The sequence below is a fragment of the Pleurodeles waltl genome, chromosome 4_2 (assembly GCF_031143425.1).
Source record: "Pleurodeles waltl isolate 20211129_DDA chromosome 4_2, aPleWal1.hap1.20221129, whole genome shotgun sequence".
NCBI lineage: Eukaryota > Metazoa > Chordata > Amphibia > Caudata > Salamandridae > Pleurodeles > Pleurodeles waltl.
The window spans coordinates 728,651,431-728,672,588 of NC_090443.1; the positions used below are offsets into that span (position 1 = coordinate 728,651,431).

A 21,158-nucleotide genomic window follows, 5' to 3' on the forward strand; every position below is an offset into this window, starting at 1 on the left:
ACGTGGAGGAACTGATGGACGCTACAATGTGGTAAGTCACGTCCCCCCATCTTGTGATAGGAGTGTTTGAGACAGTAAAACATAAAGGGGGTCATTACAACATTGGCAGTAAAAGGCGCTTACCGCCGTGCAGAAGACCGCCAATACACCGCCGCTGCCGCGGAACTCCGCCACAGCTATTATGACCCACATCTCGGAATCCGCCGAAATTCAGACTCCCACACAAGTCCGCCACACCAAAGGTCAGTGTTAAACTGGCAAAAACAAATCCTCCACCTCTACGCCAACAGAAACACGCCCATGCTATTGCGACCCACGAATCCACGCGGCAGTCTTTTAACTGCGGTATTCCATTGGCGGTACAAACCGCAGCGCTCAAAATACACACACATCTCCAAAACACCTCCATATTGGACAATTACAAATACACACACCTGATACACATACACACACCACTCCCACACACCCAACACAATATAAAACACACACCCACATCACCCACAAACCCCTACGACCAAAAATTATTCACGAAGGCCAGAGAGAGAGAACAGAATAGACAATCCCACCACACAGAGCCACACAACACCATCATCCACACAACATCCACGCACAAAACACCACACACCACTACACATCACCACATACATTAACACTGACACCGCCCCACACATCACCCACACCACCCCATGTCACGCCAAAGACACCCCTGGTTTTCCGAGGAGGAGCTCAGGGTCATGGTGGAGGAAATCCTACGGGTAGAGCCACAGCTATTTGGCTCACAGGTGCAGCACACATCCATAGCCAGGAAGATCGAGCTATGGCGCAGAATAGTGGACAGGGTCAACGCTGTGGGACAGCATCCAAGAAATCGAGAGGACATCAGGAAGAGGTGGAATGACCTACGGGGGAAGGTGCGTTCAGCGGTCTCCAGGCACAACATCGCGGTTCAGCGGACTGGCGGCGGATCCCCACCTCCTCCCCCACAACTAACAACATGGGAGGAGCAAGTCTTGACCATCATGCATCCAGAGAGCCTCGGAGGAGTCGGTGGCGGAATGGACACTGGTAAGTCAAATCTTAACTATCATATCCCCCACCCTACCTGCATGCTATCACACCCCCCCACCCTCACCCCCTCCCCTATCACTCAAACTCCTCACTAATGCACTAATAACACAAACCACACATCCCAACACCAAGCCCTGCATGACACAACTAAGCATGGTCACCCCTCACTAAAGCATGCTCACTGCACATACCCAGAACACCCCCCCAAACATCATCACACAACCCCCACACAGGAATGCTTGCACTGGGGTACACGGTGAGCCACCAATTGCACACCATGACACACACACATGCAATAATCATGCTCTTATGCCCCTGCAGGATCACAAAGGACCGTCACCACACCGGAGGGTCCAGACAACTCCACTCCACCCACAGAAGAGGCCCACAGTGACGAGAGCAGCTCTGCCCTACTGGATCCTGATGACCAGCCCGGACCATCGTGGGCCTCGGGACAGTCGGTTCCCCTTGCACAGGCACAGCCCAACACTGACCTTCCACCCTCTGGTAACATCAGCACAGCACCCACCCAGCAGGCCCAAACCTCCGTACCCAGGACAGGTCAATCAGTGATGTGTCCACCCCTACAGGGAACCCAGGATAGCCCACCACCCCAATAACAACAGGGACCTGGGGGCAGTGGTAGTGGGCACACAGTCCAGGGGACGGAGGCACAGGAACACAGGGGAACTGGGAAGGCTGCTGTGCGACAGGGGGCGGACAGGCCAAGGGAACCCACTCTCCACGAGGCCCTATCCTCCATCATGGGAGCATACCACCACTCCCAGGAGACGATGGCGACGGTCCTGGTCAAGTTTCAGGAGACCCAGCGCCTGCAGGAGGACCAGTATTTGGGGTTCAGGGAGGAGCTCAGGACCATAAGCTTCGCCCTGGGCACCATCGTTGTGGTGCTGAAGGACATACAGCAGACCTTGAGGGACACCGTGGCACTCCAAGGGGCCCCTGACACTAGCATGGACAATGAAATGCCCACCACCTCCGCCGGCGCTAGTGGACAGGACGCCCCGCCACAGGACCACCACACCAGCACCCCACCCCCTGCAGGCGGACAACCACCACGCAAGCGGTCCCTGAGATCCAGGAACAGGACAGAGCAAGATGGCAAGACCCCCGTCAGGAAATGAGACCACCCTGATTGTCCTCCCACTGTCCCACTTTGTTACCCTGTCCATACTTTAACTTCCCCAGCTCCACTTCCTTTGCCCATATGGGCAGTGCACCTGTGTGACCAATAGACTGGACTCTGCCATGGACATTCCTCCACCGTCACCCATCACCATATTACAACCCCCCTCCATTTTTGAGCACTTAAATAAACACCCTTGAACCACAAAACAATCTGGAGTCAGTCTGTGATTTGGTAAAATGTATTATCAATGACAGTGTCAAAATGCGTTTCTAGTTGTAAAGCCAACATACCAATGTCACACATCACAAGTCCTTGAAGGATGCATGCATATGACACACGTTGGTAACCACACCTGTGAAACCGTAATGGAAAGGTACAACTCAGTTACCAAATAATGCTATGAAATTACACACAGGATAGAGGAAGGCGTGTGACAGTGAATGTAATGGTAAAAATGAAAATGTTCTCACCTGTGTGTCACTGAAAATATTGCTGTATGACTGACTCCCTGTTGTCGATGTCTTCTTCCTCAGCTTCCTCCTCATCACTGTCCACAGGCTCCACAGCTGCCGCAACACCGTCATCTGGACCATCCTCCTACAGAAAAGGCACCTGGCGTCGCAATGCAAGATTGTGAAGCATCGAGCAGGCGATGATGATCTGGCACACCTTCTTCGGTGAGTAGAATAGGGAACCACCTATCATATGGAGGCACCTGAACCTGGCCTTCAGGAGGCCGAAGGTCCATTCGATCACCCTCCTAGTCCGCCCTGTGGCCTCATTGTAGCGCTCCTCTGCCCTGGTCCTGGGATTCCTCACTGGGGTCAATGGCCAGGACAGGTTGGGGTAACCAGAGTCTCCTAATAGCCACACACGGTGCCTCTGGAGTTGACCCATCATATCAGGGATGCTGCTATTCCGCAGGATGTAGGCGTCATGCACTGAGGCAGGAAACATAGCATTTACCTGAGAGATGTACTGGTCTGCCAAACATACCATCTGTACATTCATAGAATGTAACTCTTCCGGTTCCTGTACACCTGTTCACTCCTGTGGGAGGGGACCAGAGCTACATGGGTCCCATCAATAGCACCTATGATGTTGGGGATATGTCCAAGGGCATAGAAATCACCTTTAACTGTAGCCAAATCTTCCACCTCAGGGAAAATGATGTATCTCCTTACATGTTTCAGCAGGGCAGCCAACACTCTGGACAGCACGTTGGAAAACATAGACTGGGACATCCCTGATGCCATGGCCACTGTTGTCTGAAAGACCCACTTGCAAGGAAATGGAGCACTGACAGCACCTGCACGTCAGGGGGGATTCCAGTGGGATGGCGGATTGGTGACATCAGGTCTGGCTCCAACTGGGTACATAGTTCATGGATAGTGGCACGGTCAAACCTGTAGGTGACGATTAAATGTCGCTCCTCCATTATCAACAGGTCCACCAGCGGTCGGTACACCAGAGGATTCCGCCATCTTCTCAATTGTCCCAGCTGACGGTGCCTAGGAAGGACAACAGCGACCACAGAGTCAACTTTTTGCCAGGTATGTACCCACAGATACACAGAACACGACACCAAACACAAAACCCTTCCTGTATGTGTGTTGAGTGTAGGCCTAGCTATGTGTGACGCAGAAGTAAATGAAGCCATGTGGGCCCCTGAAATGGCGGCTGCCTGACCTCTAAACTGGGACAATGGGATTGTGAGGTAACTGCGCTGGCGTTGCATACCGTCGCGGTAGGCGGTCGTAGACCGCGGCGCAATGCTGCATTGGTTAACATTGGACACTATGGGTCCCAGGAGCCAATGAAAAAGTGCGCCGCCGGTGATGATACGCACCGCCGCGGACGTCACCGCCATTTTCTATCTGTTCAATCACTCGATACCTGATCTTCGACAGGAGAGGACCTACACTGCAGGTGCTGCTGTGACCTCGGTCTGGAAGCGACGATGGCTGCTGTGTCTGGGGAAAGGGCCCCTGCCTTCACTGCTCAGGAGGTAGAGAAACTAGTAGACGGGGTCCTCCCCCAGTACATGCTACTCTACGGTCCTCCAGACCAACAGGTTAGTACACAGGGAGCACGTTGTATGGGCTAGGCCTGGGTGGAGAGGGCTGGTTGTAAGAGGGAAGGGGGCAGAGTTCAGAGAACATGAATGCATGTGAATGAATGTGCCACATGGCTAGGGTAGGGAGGGGGGACACTCACATCGACGGTGCAGTTGGTAATGACTTCTCTTCTTCCCTTGTGCATGTCATGTAGGTCAGCGCCCACCAGAAGAAGGACATTTGGCGTGTCATCGCCAAGGACGTACGGACCCTGGGGGTCCACCAGAGACGGGGCACCCACTGCCGGAAAAGATGGGAGGACATTCGCTGCTGGAGCAAGTAGACGGCAGAGGCTCAGCTGGGGATGGCCTCCCAACGTGGGAGAGGTGCCCGTCGCACCATGACCCCCCTGATGTTCCGGATCCTGGCGGTGGCCTACCCTGAGTTGGATGGGCGCTTGAGGGCATCACAGCAGACACAAGGGGGTGAGTACAACCTCATTCTGGGTACTTGGCGCACAGTTGAGGGGCTGGCTGAGGGAGGAGGGCTGTGGGTGTACCTAGGCCAGGCAGAAATACGTAGGCAAGGCCCCTCTATAATGCAGGGCATGTGGCACTCCACCCCACCTCAGTAGTGGGCCAAGTACAGGTATAGATGCCCCTGTGGCATCCATGTGTGCAGATGTCCACCATAGGCATGTAGGCCAGATCCCTGGATTTGCTTCTGTAGAGGCCAAGAGCACGGCGTAGTGCAGGGGGCTGCTGTGTCTGTATTGTCCGCCAACGGTAGCGGTAAGCCATGGACTCAACCTGTCTTTCTTCTGTCGTTCCCTCCCCCTTTTTCTGCTCTCCCTGTTCTTATGTGCATCAGCATCATCAGGCGGAGGTACAGTGGCACCGGGGCACGAGGGAGCTGCATCCCACATGGCCATGGAGGGCCACACCACGGACTCAGAATGCACCAGTGGGACGGAGGGCGAGGGGAGCTACACGTCGGTCACCGTATCACCAACCAGCGACACGGACTCGTCCGCCGATGAGAGCTCCCTTGTGGTGACGGCACCATCTGGGCCCCCCACTTCTACAGGTACAGCCGTCACCTCCCCTACCAGCACCGCCCTCCCAGCAGCCCTTCAGCGTTCGCCCCGTGCCCGCTCACCCAGGAGGGTGGGCATCACCTTCGCCCCAGGCACCTCAGGCCCTGCCCCAGTCACCCCTGCTGCCCTCAGTGAGGAGGCCATTGACCTCCTCAGGTCACTCACTGTTGGGCAGTCTACCATTGTGAATGCCATCCAGGGTGTAGAAAGGGAATTGCAACACACTAATGCATTCCTGGAGGGCATTCATTCTGGTCAGGCTGCCCATCATCGAACCCTGCAATCTCTGGCCTCAGCACTGATGGGAGCCATTGTCCCTGTCTCTAGCCTCCCCCTTCCAACTCCCTCCACCCAGACCCAATCCCCTGTACCCCAGCCTGTCCCAAGCACACCATCAGACAAGCATGCATACACCTCAACCCACAAAAGTAGCTCAGGCAAACATAGGCACCACACAACCCACAGGCACACACACAAGCATCACCCACATGCAGACACAGCAACATCCACTGCCTCCACTGTGTCCCCCTCCTCGTCGTCTGCCTCCTCCCTCCCAGTCTCGTCTACACCTGCATGCACCACATCTACAGGCACCATGAATCGCACAAGGACACCCAGCACCCCAAGCCGCGCACCTGCACTCACCACCCCCACTACCATTTACACGTCCTCTGTGTCCTCTCCCAGTGTGTCTGTGACGCCCCCTCCCAAAGTACACAAACGCGGGCACCCACACACCCAACATCCTCCACCTCACGACAGCCTCCAGTACCTGCACCTGCACCCAAAACACCTAAAGTGACACCTCCTACAACCACCTCCTCTTCCTCCACTCCCAGAACCCCTCCAGCTACCCATCCCAGTGTTCGTCAGAAACTGTCCCTCTGCAAAGTTGACCTTTTTGCCCCCAACCCCACCCCTCCAATTCATCAGTCCCATCGTAGCGCCTCAGCCAAAAAGCCTCCAGTACCAGTGGTGCGTGTTACAGGTGTGTGGAGTGCACCAGCCACCAGGGCAGGTAGTGTGACACGGAGCCAAGGCACTGGCAGTCCACCCCCTGTAAATGCTCTGAAGTTGGAAAGTGGCCGACGGGACCGGGTGAAGACTCCTGGAGGCAAAACAACTCACAGGGGTCCCAGGGGGATTGCAGAGTCATCTGTGACTCCTCCAAAGGTGGGGAAGGGCCCGAAGAAGTCTGCACAGCCTGGTGTGAGCATCACAGCGGAGAAGGGCGGCATCCTTCCCAGCGGCCGGGACGCCACCGCCAGCACCGTCGTCACTGGTCAGGAGACCACCGCCACCACCGGAGTCATTGCCCAGGAGGGCACAAGTATTGTCACTGGTCAGGAGACCACCGCCACCGCCGGAGTCATTGCCCAGGAGGGCATAAGTATCGTCACTGGTCAGGAGACCACCGACGGAGTCATTGCCCAGGAGGGCACAAGTATTGTCACTGGTCAGGAGACCACCGCCGCAGTCAGTGCCCAGGAGGGCACAACTATCGTCACTGGTCAGGAGACCACCGCCAGAGTCATTGCCCAGGAGGGCACAAGTATCGTCACTGGTCAGGAGACCACCGCCACAGCCGGAGTCATTGCCCAGGAGGGCACAAGTATCGTCACTGGTCAGGAGACCACCGCCAGAGTCAGTGCCCAGGAGGGCACAACTATCGTCACTGGTCAGGAGACCACCGCCAGAGTCATTGCCCAGGAGGGCACAAGTATCGTCACTGGTCAGGAGACCACCGCCACCGCCGGAGTCATTGCCCAGGAGGGCACAAGTATTGTCACTGGTCAGGAGACCACCGCCACCGCCGGAGTCATTGCCCAGGAGGGCATAAGTATCGTCACTGGTCAGGAGACCACCGCCACCGCCGGAGTCATTGCCCAGGAGGGCACAAGTATTGTCACTGGTCAGGAGACCACCACCGCAGTCAGTGCCCAGGAGGGCACAACTATCGTCACTGGTCAGGAGACCACCGCCAGAGTCATTGCCCAGGAGGGCACAAGTATCGTCACTGGTCAGGAGACCACCGCCACAGCCGGAGTCATTGCCCAGGAGGGCACAAGTATCGTCACTGGTCAGGAGACCACCGCCAGAGTCAGTGCCCAGGAGGGCACAACTATCGTCACTGGTCAGGAGACCACCGCCAGAGTCATTGCCCAGGAGGGCACAAGTATCGTCACTGGTCAGGAGACCACCGCCGGAGTCATTGCCCAGGAGGGCACAAGTATCGTCACTGGTCAGGAGACCACCGCCACTGCCGGAGTCATTGCCCAGGAGGGCACAACTATCGTCACTGGTCAGGAGACCACAGCCACCGCCAGAGTCAGTGCCCAGGAGGGCCCCGGCAGCCACAGCCCCGCTGGGCAATGAGGGACCGTCATGCCACACACCAATGCACAGGTCTGAGACAGCCATGGCAAAGCACCGCTGAACAGGGCATGCACCGCTGAACAGTCCTGAGACCACCATGCCAAAGCACTGCTGAACAGGGCAAGCACCGCTGAATAGTCCTGAGACCGCCATGGCAAAGCACCGCTGAACAGGGCATGCACCGCTGAACAGTCCTGAGACCACCATGCCAAAGCACCGCTGAACAGTGCATGCACCGCTGAACAGTACTGAGACCGCCATGGCAAAGCACCACTGAACAGGGCATGCACCACTGAACAGTCCTGAGACCGCCATGCCAAAGCACCGCTGAACAGGGCATGCACCGCTGAACAGTCCTGAGTCCGCCATGCCAAAGCACCGCTGAACAGGGCAAGCACCGCTGAACAGTCCTGAGACCGCCATGCCAAAGCACCGCTGAACAGGGCATGCACCGCTGAACAGTCCTGAGACCGCCATGCCAAAGCTCAGCTGAACAGGGCAAGCACCACTGAACAGTCCTGAGACCGCCATGGCAAAGCACCGCTGAACAGGGCAAGCAGCGCTGAACAGTCCAGAGACCGCCATGGCAAAGCACCGCTGAACAGGGCATGCACCGCTGAAAAAGGAAAAGACCGCCACATCAAGCATCGTTGTCCCATGTGCAGCTGGGACAGTGATGGGACATGAACTGTCACGGGGAGACTAATCCAGTCTAGGCACCAGTCCCCCTCCAGAACCAGTGGAGAGATCCATCCACTACCTCTGTCCTTCACAGGATGAAGCACTCTGGGCACCAGTCCCCCTCCAGAACCAGTGGAGAGATCCATCCACTACCTCTGTCCTTCACAGGATGAAGCACTCTGGGCACCAGTCCCCCTCCAGAACCAGTGGAGACTGTTAGCCACTTGGGAGACTGTGGCTTTGCACTCCCCAGGATGGTACAGTGGGCAAACCACCCACTGTAGAGACTTGTGAGACTGTGGCTTTGCACTCCCCAGGATTGAAAAGTGGGCAAACCAACCACTGTAGAGACTTGTGAGACTGTGGCTTTGCACTCCCCAGGATTGAACAGTGGGCACACCAACCACTGTAGAGACTTGTGAGACTGTGGCTTTGCACTCCCCAGGATTGAACAGTGGGCACACCAACCACTGTAGAGACTTGTGAGACTGTGGCTTTGCACTCCCCAGGATACATCAATGGGCATGGAGCCCTGTCGTGGATGTGGCGTGGTGCTGTAATCCGGCTGAGGTGCTCCCCCTTCCCTTCCCCCTAAGGTGCCTGTTGTTTTTCTCTCTGATGCCCCGGCAGTGTTCTCTCCGTTTGTGGACAGGTATCTTGTGTGGGCCTCGCCCATGCATTTTTGGCCTAGTGGTGCACGGACATTGAGATGTGAATATCTGCACTACTTCTCGTAATGTATATACCTTTGTATGAATTTATATATATCTGTACATATGTGACACATGTATTTTGATACATTAGAATGTTTGCACTGATTTCGTTTTGTCGTTGCATTCTTCCGGGGGGGTTGTGGGTTGTTACTGTGATGTTTGGAAATGCATTGGTGTGTGTGTTGTAATGTGTGAGGGTGGGGGTGGGGGTGTTGCATGTGTGTACCCCTGACTTTTGCCTCCCCCCTCCCCTATGTCGTAGGTGCAGTACTCACCGTTGTCTTCGCCGCCGCTGGCGCTGCTCTTCGTAGATGAGTAGGAATACAAGGGCAGGTAGGATTTGTAAATCCGGCTCCATGGTGTCCTCCTTCCTCGTGGGATGTGTTAAGGTGAGCGTTTTCCCATTGCAGAAACTGTTTCCGCCGTGTTTTTATCCACAGTGAATCTGCCCCGGAAAAGGTGGCGGATTGGCGGGTTGTGATACTATGGGCGGTACATTGTCTGCCACCTGTCTGATGGTGGTGACCGCCACGCTGCTTGTCTGTACCGCCGTGGCGGGCGGTGTGTTAAAGTGTCTGTCTTTGTTGGCGGTTTCCGCCACGGTCATGATTCCCTTTTTTTGACCGCCGGCCTGTTTGCGGTATTACCGCACCTTTAACACCGTCCGCCAGGGTTGTAATGACCACCAAAGTTCATTCCAGGTAATCCCTCACACATAACTTGCAGTATAAATCTATTCAATGGTGGGAGTCCTTAAGAGGAGTAGAGAGCTCAGCCTTTTTACCTCATTGGCTGAACTTTGGGTTGTTTCAAATGAGACGGATGTACTACTAAACAAACACTGCTGATGGGCCTACGGCCATTTTAACACTGTTAACTGCTTTTAAAAATACATGTGATTCCCAAACTGACCACAAGGAATGATTGAATGATTCCAGCATGTAATTCTATGAAATATCCCATGCTGGAGAAGAATTTAAATGTGGCTGCCCCCAATTCTGACAATTGTTTGAAACTATGTGCTGAAGTTGGATCCCATGAGCACATACTTCATAGAATATATTCAGGTATCGATTTTGGGAAAGAGGCTAGGTTATTATTACATTTGCTTTGTGCTCTTTACGTGCGTATGAATTTGTAGGGCACCATCTCCTTCTACAGATTAATAACATTACAATCCCTAGGTCTATCAAGTCCCACACATCAAAGCCATTTGTTCCTTCATAATAAGCTCTCAATCATTCAACCTGTTCTTACCATCAAAAGAATGCATCACTAGCTTATGTAGACAGGGTTTGGAAGAAACTGGGAAAATTTACAAAATTTTGAAGACAATAGTATAATGGTACTTTAAGGAGGTCCAATTTGTCTCCGAAGAAGCATGTGGTAGCAGCAAATTCCACTAGACTTAGCCAGTTATGTGGTAGGTGTTACTATCTTTTTAGTCAACATGTAAATTGCGCTGTACCTCTGCCTAGCAGTAGTTTTATACTAGATTTAATATTATCCCTAATAAGAAGCTCCAAATAGTTTCACTTTCAAACCAAATGCAAATAGATTATTACCTCATCAATGAGGAACAGTCGTACAAGTTGAACCAAAGTGTTGTCCCTCCATTTTCTGGTCATACTGTCCCATTTTTCCTAGACAAAGTATTACAAGAGAGTTACTAAATTAAAACTTTTCAAGTGTGCAATATAATATCAAGATGCTTTTAACCATGCTCAACAATGTTGTATCACTTGTCACACAACAATCTCAAGAGGAAACGGTTTATAATCCATTAGGAATACTCTAAAGGCCTTTATTACTTCACAAAGAAAAGCAAAGGTTGTGGGGTCGACATGGCCCAATTGCATTAGCACTTCTTGTATAGCTGTTTTGCTTTCTTTCCTTTACTTGTTGATGGCAGATTTCAGCAACAGAGACCTATACACTCAACTGTGTTGGTTTCATGCACCAACATAGAGGACGTTGTTTTATATATTACCTTATTGAGATGTCTTGTCCTAATAAAAAAACACTAATGTTATCTCAAGGGAGATCTTATTCCTAAACCAAAATCACCTCAAGGGATCTGGTAGTTTTGCTCGATTTCCTGTGGCTCCATGTTTAGCTTTTAGTTTATGGAGCTTCTGAGAACTTATTTTAATATATTTTTTGTAATCTGTTTTTTTATTGAATTTGGATTAAACATCAAAACCTACAGTGCAATAGGAGGCATCAGAAATAATTTGCTGAGGACATCTCAGCAGAACTGAAGTACACATTGATAAGGAAACAGGTGCCATCCCCACAATTTAAAACAAGCATTTGCAATGCAATAGGTCTCACATTTGGGAGAGTTAGCGCCATAGGCGTTGTAAATGTCAATGGTGGTCATTAAGACCCTGGCGGTCGCAGACCGCCAGGGGTAATGTAGCGTCCGTACCGCCAACAGGCTGGCGGTACGGAGGCCCTCATTACGACCGAGGCGGTAGCGCCGCGGTCGCACCGCCGGGGCCGGCGGTTTCCCGCCATTTTAGCCCTGGCAGTGATAATCTGCCAGGGCAGCGCTGCAAGCAGCGCTGCCCTGGGGATTATGACATCCCTACCGCCAGCCTGTTTCTGGCGGTTTGCACTGCCAGGAAGAGGCTGGCGGTAAGGGGTGTCCAGAGGCCCCCTAACAGGGCCCCGGCCAGCTTTTCACTGTCTGCATAGCAGACAGTGAAAAGCGCGACGGGTGCAACTGCACCCGTCGCACGGCCGCAACACCGCCGGCTCCATTAGGAGCCGGCTCCTATGTTGCGGCCTCATCCCCGCTGGGCCGACGGGCGCAAACTTGGTTTGCGGCCGCCGGCCCAGCGGGAATGTCATAATGGGGGCCGCGCGAGTGCGGCCGCATTGGCGGCCGCACGGCGGTTACCGCCTGGCGGGCGGCGGTAGGCGCCCGCCAAGGTCGTAATGACCGCCAATGTCTTTTACCTATGTGTTTTGGATAGAGATGCAGCTGCAGCACTGTCTAGAGGACTTAGAATGAGGATTTTCCACTGTGAACAGAGACACAGCTTTATCACTCCTTGGAGGACTGTTATGATGTAAAACTTGAATAAAATCGATTTTCCAAAAACAAATGTAATATCCTGTCTATCACCATTGTTGAGTGAGGGTAGGGTCTACGATTTGCAAGACAGTAAAGACTCAAGGTGGTGACTGTGCCCCTGCCTCAACAATAATAAATAGCATATGACTGTGCGCACCTGCAAATACTGCATATGCATGGTGTTTTCAAGTGTATCTGTTTTAAAGTATTTAACAAAACCATATTGCCCGCTATTAAACGTGGACACTGAGGTAAACTCATAATAAAAAGGCCTTGTAACTCGGGGTAGAGCTACTGAAAGCTCAAGTGCGATGCCTCGCTCTGGCTGAACTTGAGGTACTCCTTTAACCTTGAGCCCACAACGATCCAAGCTTTTAACTGCCTTCCTCTGTTACTCTACCCTCATGCACAGGGTCAAAAGTAAAGAATTAACATTTGGTGTAAAAAGAAGACACAAATACTAACTTAGTGACTGATTTGTACAAAGTGAACCCGAAAACGTGATTAATACTGGTTCCCCCCGCTTAAGCAAACTTGTGTGATCCTAAGTAAATATTTTATTTCCCTGATTTTCTTTTATTACCGCATACGCCTTCAAATATGTGAGGTCAGACAGAACACAAGCTGAAATATACTGTGTGCACTTTAATAGACTATAATGTTGTTCTGTCTATAATAATCTGAGCCCGATACAGGGTGCAAGTGACAATGTCATAAATTGCCTCTTAGTTCAATAATGGTTTTGTCGCTAGGACGAGGGTAGGAATGGCTCTAAGTTCATGTTTCAAAGTATCACTTCTAATAAGTAACCCTGAGTGCAGCGATACAATGTAATTAATTAATGTCAAAAGTTCCACGAAAAAAATCCACACTTTAAAAAAAATAACTGAACAGACTTTATCATACTGTATGGAAGGTTAGTAGCATAATTCACATGAAAGCATTTTCAAGGCTCCACTTGTGCACGGGTGCTTAGATCCAACCCCGCCCTTTGGTTGGCCTTGCTCAACTCTACTTGTGACTATTTGGCAAGTAGTTTCCTTTGTAAAGTCACTTTAACATGCAATCTGTATATAACACAGTACAAGGCGTAATCCTCAAGCCAACCAATCCGTGTTTATTAGTACATCTCCTCTAAATAGGTGGCAGGCCACATCAGTTTGCAATATTAGAAAAAAAAAATGTTGCAACATGAAAGTAGTTGTAAAGCTATATATATATATATATATATATATATATATCGCAAATTCATAAGAAGGTGGCAGCTCATCAACACAAGGTCATGCACGGCGGCAGAAGCAAAGAACCAATAGAGTGGCCTTTTAACAAAGTGCCTAGCTCAGGCTCTCGTGGCTGTCATTTTGAAGAACACTGTACACCCTCACTGTATCAGCTGTGAGAGTTAGGAACATATTATTTTCCCCTGCTGCCCCAGTGGCACACAAGGTCACGTGGCACCTACCCACAGACATGACTGAGCAGACTTTCGACACCACCAAGCACCCAACCTTCACTTTCGTTGAACACAGAAGCAAAAGGTCAGCACAGAAGCCGAAGGCACTGACTGAAAGTGGAAGGAGCTCACACTGTTACGTAATGAATGTGGAAAGAGGACTAAAACCATTGCAAATGTTACCAACATATGGTCCGTTTGAGGCTGCTGTCTTCAAATGGCAGTAAATCTGTACATCATATGGCAGACACTTGTTTTCTTACAAATTCCTGACTTTATTGCCAGTGAGTAGAACATGCACACATCACTAATCTAACATAGAATTAATGAGAACACTAAAGAGTTGAAATATCCAAATGAGTTTTTACCTCAAAACAAATCTAGCCAGTGCATTCATCTTAAAAAAATATGGGCTCTGAATATGAAATACACAAGAGTGTTTAGATTAAACATAAGTTGGCCTAAACTGATGTGTATACGTCAGCTATGTCTGATGCACGTCATAGTCTTCAAAGACTCATAGCTATACTGTATCGTAACAGTTCTCGCAGGGGCCAAGTCGAGCATCAGACAGCAATTGATTAACAAGGATGGCGCCTTGAACACGCATGCCTAACTGCACTAAGTGCAGGAGATTATGGCACTTCGTACCTGATAAACAGGAAATAAGCTGGCTGACATAGGAGCTGACCATACACCCACCCACAGTGTAACACGACCATAAAAGAAATTAAAAAAGTCGCTCAATGAACAGATGAACACAACAAAGCATTATGATACTGTACTTAGTCCCTGCTCCATGGGACGACCAAAGAGAAAAAAGAAGGATAAAGACGCAGGACTGACCACTAGCAAGCAAGGATTTTTAAATGACACTAAAACAAACAAATGAAATAAGTTACTAAAGTATACAGGAGGTTGTGCGCTTGCGCTCAACTTAAAAAAGGGGAGAAGCCCACAAAAAGGTTATGTCATGTGATATGTGTGTGCATGTATACCCATCAAACAGTAAGAGAATTTATGACAAACTGGGTGGGAAAGGGGTAAGAGGGACAGGGAGCCCATTGTATGTTTCCATGCTGCAATGCTGGGGAGGCAACACATTTCCATTTCAGTGTAAACACCCGTTTTTGTGAGTACTTAGGCCAGATCAGTGAAGCAAATGGCCATATTGTCTTTCCTTGGCCTTTTATAGATGCCCAGCGCTCCAGCTTCTCACTTGTCCAATTGCGGTAGGCCTGAGGCTTCTGAAATATTCTGTGTTACATCCGACCAATATAACAAGAGGTTGGGACAGACATACACCACACTGGACATCCGCCTCTGGAGATGCACATCAGACACACGTGTTCGGGCCCTTGAGAACATTCTTCAGTTTCAATGGGGAAAAGGTAAGCCGTGTGTGCTAGAAATATATAAGCTGTAGGCGTGCATTGCCAGACCTGCCAAACTCCGCCTCCCAGGTATCTCACAGGGGAAAAATCGAAATATGAGTGTGAATGACAACATGATTTCTGCTTTACTTTACTGCTGCTGTTATTTCAAGACTTTTAGGAACGAATGACATGTGGCGCATGATTAACCACTTGTAATAGGAGGCAAGGCAGACACCTGGGGCTGTCAGGGGCAGGACAGTGGTCTGGTCGAGTGGGGGTTCAAGCACACTGGGATCCTCCCTGAGAAGGCCCACTAGCCAGAAGGTGTGCAAATGTAGCTGGGAAACCAGGAAGTATAATTCAAAGTGTGGAACACCCAGGCCCCCAGAAATTGTAGGAAGATACAATTTAGATAAGGTTACACAGCAACAGCAATTATGCCAGATAAGGTCGCCCAGCAAGGTATTAAGGTATTAACGAACTTCTGGTGGGGTACTATCAGGAAACTGGTGATGTGCCAGAGACACTTGCCAGGTATCATATGCGCTAACTGTGCCTGCGTGCCGCAATGGAGCGCACCCAGATTCCTCACTGCACGGATAAGATGCGCCCACTGTCCATGGGCAGATATGTTGCTGGATTGTCCTGTTTGAAGAATGAAGCTGCAGTTTCAGTCCTGGAGCTAGGCGCTAAGCAGCTATTTTGCTTGCCAGGGTGGCCAAACCCCCCAAAACAGCTATTTATTATTGTGTCCATTTTTTATATCAGGAAATGCTTCGTAGTAAATTGCACGTATGCATGAATATTGCAGGTTTTATGGGGTCGTACCCCAAAATAAACTATTTGTAACAAGTACATTTTCCTAAAATTATGGATCAGTATTTTGGAGCATGTGAGTTTACTAACTAGAAATTATAGTTTTTTCAGGATAAAATGGAGGTGCCTAAAGAAAATGACCACCTGATTTTTGGGAACAAAATGTTTTTTTAACTAACTACTAAAGCCAAGTTTTGAGGAACAATGGACATACTTTTAGAATACAAATTGCCAACATTTTAACGCATATTTTAACCTCGTATTTGACTAATGATGAACACTAATTTGGAGGCAGTTACTGATGATAACTCTAATATTATTGCTTTTGTTGCAAATTATACCTTACTGCTGCTATTTCATGAATTTTAGCAAGGCATTACTTGATCTGCATTACTTTATTATATTATGTATAAATGCTATGTTAGTATATACTCAAGAACCCCCCGCCAATATGTTTACAACAAATCAATCTTCAATCATTACTTCCCATTGTTATTTCAAAAAATCTTTTTATTACATTAACTTTGATTATTCATAAAAAAAATCATAACAATGCCATAAGCAAACCTCTCGAGGTTCACAAAACTTTTATGATGAAGTAATGCATTTTTAATGTAGTTTTGGAAATAGAAGAAGTATCTATACTGAATGTACATATCAATGAAGTATGTTTAACCCCTTCGCTGCCAGGCCTTTTCCCCCTCAGGTGGTAGGTCTTTTTTTGGCTATTTGGGGCAGTTCGCGCTTAGGCCCTCATAACTTTTTGTCCACATAGGCTACCCACGCCAAATTTGCGTCCTTTTTTTCCAACATCCTAGGAATTTTAGAGGTAGCCAGAGTTTGTGGGTTCCCCTGAAGGAGACCAAGAAATGATCCAAAATACAGCAAACATTTCGTTTTTCTTCAAAAAATGGGAAAAAAGGGATGCAGAAGAAAGCTTGTGGTTTTTCCCTGAAAATGGCATCAACAAAGTGTTTGCGGTACTAAAATCACCATCTTCACAGCTTTCAGGAACAGGCAGACTTGAATCAGAAAACCCAATTTTTTAACACAGTTTTGACATTTTAATGGGACATTCCCCATTTTTACTATATTTTGTGCTTTCAGCCTCCTTCCAGTTAGTGACAGATATGGGTGTGAAACCAATGCTGGATCCCAGAAAGCTAAACATTTCTGAAAAGTAGACACAATTCTGAATTCAGCAAGGAGTAATTTGTGTAGATCCTACAAGGTTTTCCTGCAGAAAATAACAGCTGAAATAAATAATATTGAAATTGAGTGAAAAAAAGCAATTTTCTCAATGTTTTACTCTGTAGCTTTTTCCTACGATGTCAGATTTTTTAAAGCAATACACCGTTACATCTGCTAGACTCTTATGGTTGTGGGGATATATAGGACTTGTAGGATCATCACGAACCCTAGGTACCCAGAGCCAATAAGTGAGCTGCACTTTGCAATGGGTTTTCATTCTATACCGGGTGTACAACAATTCATTTGCTGAAATATAAAGAGTGAAAAATAGGTATCAAGAAAACCTTTGTATTTCTAAAATGGGCACAAGACAAGGTGTTGAGAAGCAGTGGTTATTTGCACATCTCTGAATTCCGGGGTGCCCACACTAGCATGTGAATTACAGGGCATTTCTGAAATAGATGTCTTTTTTACACACTGTCTTACATTTGAAAGGAAAACATGTAGAGAAAGACAAGGGGCAATAACACTTGTTTTGCTATTCTGTATTTCCCCACGTCTCCCGATAAAAATGGTACCTCACTTCTGTGGATAGACCTAATGCCCGCGAAAGGAAATGGCCCAAACCACTATGTGGACACATCAAAATTATCAAATACTAAACTACCTGTTTTTGCGGGGGCTGCATTTTTGGTCCTGGGCTCAGCAGCCATATAGGGAAACCTACCAAACCCAAACATTTCTGAAAACTAGACACCTGAGGGAATCCAGGGAGGTGTGACTTGAGTGGATCCCCCAATGTTTTCTTACCCAGAATCCTCAGCAAACCTCAAATTTAGCAAAAATAAATCACGTTTTTCCCACATTTCTTTGTGGGATCACTGCAACTGCAACTGTTTCTCGGTTGTGCATCCTCAGAGGACAGCCTGTCTTCAGCCTGCAATAGAAGAACAAAGGAATCTCCCTTGGAATGAAGGAGTCACTCCCCTGCTTCAGCAGGCACCTCTCTGCATCGACGATTGGCAACGTGGGTCCCTTCTCCTGAGAAGCTGCGTGGGCCCTGCCTCATAGGTGGTGAACTGAAGTGGTCCCGAGAGTCCTGACGTCTTACTGCCCAACTTTGGTGGAGGTAAGATCTTGCCTCCCCACGCAAGACAGTAGCCCCATGCTCTGTGTCTTTTGCAGTTGCCAAGGCGTGTTGGTATCCTTCCACAAAGTTCTTCATGCACCGTGCAGCTCCGGCCCCCGGCTCTCCTTCCTGTGACGCACAGCTTCCTGCTTGATTCTCCAGCGGCGTGGAACCCTTTGTTGTAGTGCTGCGGGGACATCTTTTTGCACCTTCTTTGTCCCCGTGCTGTGGGACTCCTGTGCACGCTGCCTGGTCTTCTGAGGGCTCTCTGAGTTGCTGAGAGCCCCCTCTGACTGACCCACCTGGGTAGAGTTCACCAGGTCCCTCCTGGTCCCCGACAGCGCCATTTTCTGCTATCCGCAAAGCTTTGCGTGTGCCGAGGCTTGTTGGCGGAGTCCAGCAAAGCAAACCAGACTGCAATCACCCATCCGGCTTGTGGCATCTTTTGCACCAACCAGAAACCCACATCCGTCTTCTTGGGCACAGTACTGACAGTTGTTCTTCACTGGTGGTTCTTCTTTTGCACCTTCATCCAGGTTAGCCGGATCGCCTGATCTCCCTGGACTCTTCTGTGCTTCTTGGACTTGGTCCCCTTCTTCCACAAGTCTTCAGGTCCAGGACTCCATTATTGGTGTCTTGTAGTCTCTTCTGGTTCTTGCAATATCTTCTTTCTCGTGTGTTCTAGGAAAGTTAGTGTGATTTACTCCTGCTTTCCTGGGCTCTGGGGTGAGCTCTATTGCTTATCTTTGGTGTTTTCTAATACTCCCAGCGCCCCTCTACACACTACAATTGCCTAGGTGGGAAGCAGCCATTCACAATCCACTTTCTTAGTATATGGTTTGTGTTCTCCCTAGGCTGTTTCTTATTTTTGTGATTTTCACTATTTACACTGTTTTCTAACCGTTTTTACAGCTATTTCTGCATATTAGAGTATATAATTTGTGTATTACTTACCTCCTAAGGGAGCATAGTCTCTATGGTATTTTGGCATTTGTGTCACCAAAATAAAGTACCTTTATTTTTGTAACACTGAGTATTTTCTTTCATGTGTGTGAGTAGTGTGTGACTACTGTAGTATTGCTCATCCACACTACCCCTAGAGAGCCTGGCTTCTAGATACTGCCTACATTTCACTATTAAGGGATAAATGGACCTGGTATAAGGTGTAAGTACCCTAGGTACCCACTACAAACCCGGCCTGCCTCCTACCGAAATGAAATGAGAGCCTGTCTAGGGTTTGAAAAATCTAAAATGATGGAAGGCTATGTGAAATTGTATCAAATTACACACCCAAATTATTTGAAATTGTTTTTAGCCAGTTTACTGGGGTTGTACAATGCACTATTTGGTCCTGTTTTTTTTCAGACTTATGCAACCCACTCCCCTTCATAAACCATTTGGAAGAACCACCTGGAATTTTAGAACTGCCTTTAAAGCCTGTGCTGTTTAGCTATAGAGCCAATTTATGTGGGAAACAGTGTTGAAAATGCACCATTTGGCCCCATTATTTTCTTTATTTTGGTGAAAATCACAAGCACGCCTGCCTAACTTGCTTTACTAATGCAGTGGGTCCGATCAAAGAACAAAATTTACTTCCCAACTTGTTTAAAGCTTCACTGGGCGCTACTTCTCTGGAGTTTCTTTTTTCTCCGATCATAGTATCACCCAACATCACTATGCCAAAGAAACTCAACTATGATTCAAAACGTCATCTGCATCTCAAACTCAAGATATTGCTAGAGAGAAACCAATCCTGGAGGCGTGCGCTAATTCTCACCACAAAGCGAAAATACAGCCCTATATTAAAGATTAGTTACATTTTGTCGTGCTCAACAGTTTCTATTTTTTCTCCTACTTTGGTGTCTATATTCACCCAAACTCTCTAATGATCATTTAAAAGGAAAATGTCAAATAGTCTGCTACCATCTCAAACCTGAGATCGAACTCTACCTTACACCCCACACATTCTTCTTTACAGTACAAGTTCTCATCTTCTGAAACATTAAGGGGCAATGCCCTTGAGACCGGCCTTCTAGACTCCATATCGAGTACCCTCAGGACAGTCTTCCATGTAGCTAATCACTACATTCACTACAACACAAATAAAACGATATCTCTTCCACTCATAAGTAACATCACTGACCATACCAAAACACTTTACTCAGTCGAAAAATGTACGTTTTGAGGCAACACTTGCATCACCTGAAGCACAAACCTGGTGGTAATACAGCGTCCCAAAGCAAAGTAACACTTGCAGACAAATCTTGTCCCAGTCGCCCACCCCCTCTGAAATGACATAAATCTCAGCAGAGTCTGCACTCCTTACACCAAACTTTCACCATCCATTACCCTTCCTCCAGACCAATTTATCCTTGACACTACATCATCCAAACATCACATGCTCTTGGAATTTCTCTTGTTCTCCGTCACAAAGCTCACTTTACTACCCTTGTCTTGTGTAATGAGTAGCACTATGGTTTGTAAACATCCACTTACACAATTGTAAGCTGCACTACCAAGTTTGTCTAACTCGGACCTATGTGTAATTCTGTCCTGCCCTGCGAGACAAGCAGTCTACTATATAAATAACCCTAATTAACTTTATGACTCAAATAGGTGTTATGTGTTTTGCTTGGTTTCCTTTTTGAAAATGAGCTGTGGCAAAAACATTAAATAACACAGTTGTGCTTTAAGGTTTGGTTCATTCTGTACTGACTGTTCAAAAATATGTAATCTGCCTTTTTGTCTCCCAGTGTCATGACCCTTGCGGCTCTTCCTAGTCGGCAATGAGGCTTCCCTGGCACTTGTTCTGGACTGTAGCCATTACCATCACTGCTCTCCTCCAAAACTCAAATGCAAAATACTATTTGTGTGCAGAGGTGTTGCCAGCTTGTCTTTTCTGACTGCTACTGGACACAGAGGCAGCCTGTGGACATGGGGAAGGGGGTTCCTAGACAGACCAAACTACAG

At 48.7% G+C, this 21,158-nt stretch overlaps 1 protein-coding gene across 1 annotated transcript in view; it reads right to left on the reverse strand.

Annotated features, from left to right (window-relative positions):
* HFM1 (helicase for meiosis 1) overlaps positions 1 to 21,158 on the reverse strand; it is a 2,166,952-nt gene that overhangs the window by 1,849,878 nt on the left and 295,916 nt on the right. The window contains exon 4 of the mRNA XM_069233212.1: positions 10,707 to 10,784. Coding sequence (XP_069089313.1) covers positions 10,707 to 10,784 — 78 coding nt within the window. The remainder of the gene's footprint in view (positions 1 to 10,706; positions 10,785 to 21,158) is intronic.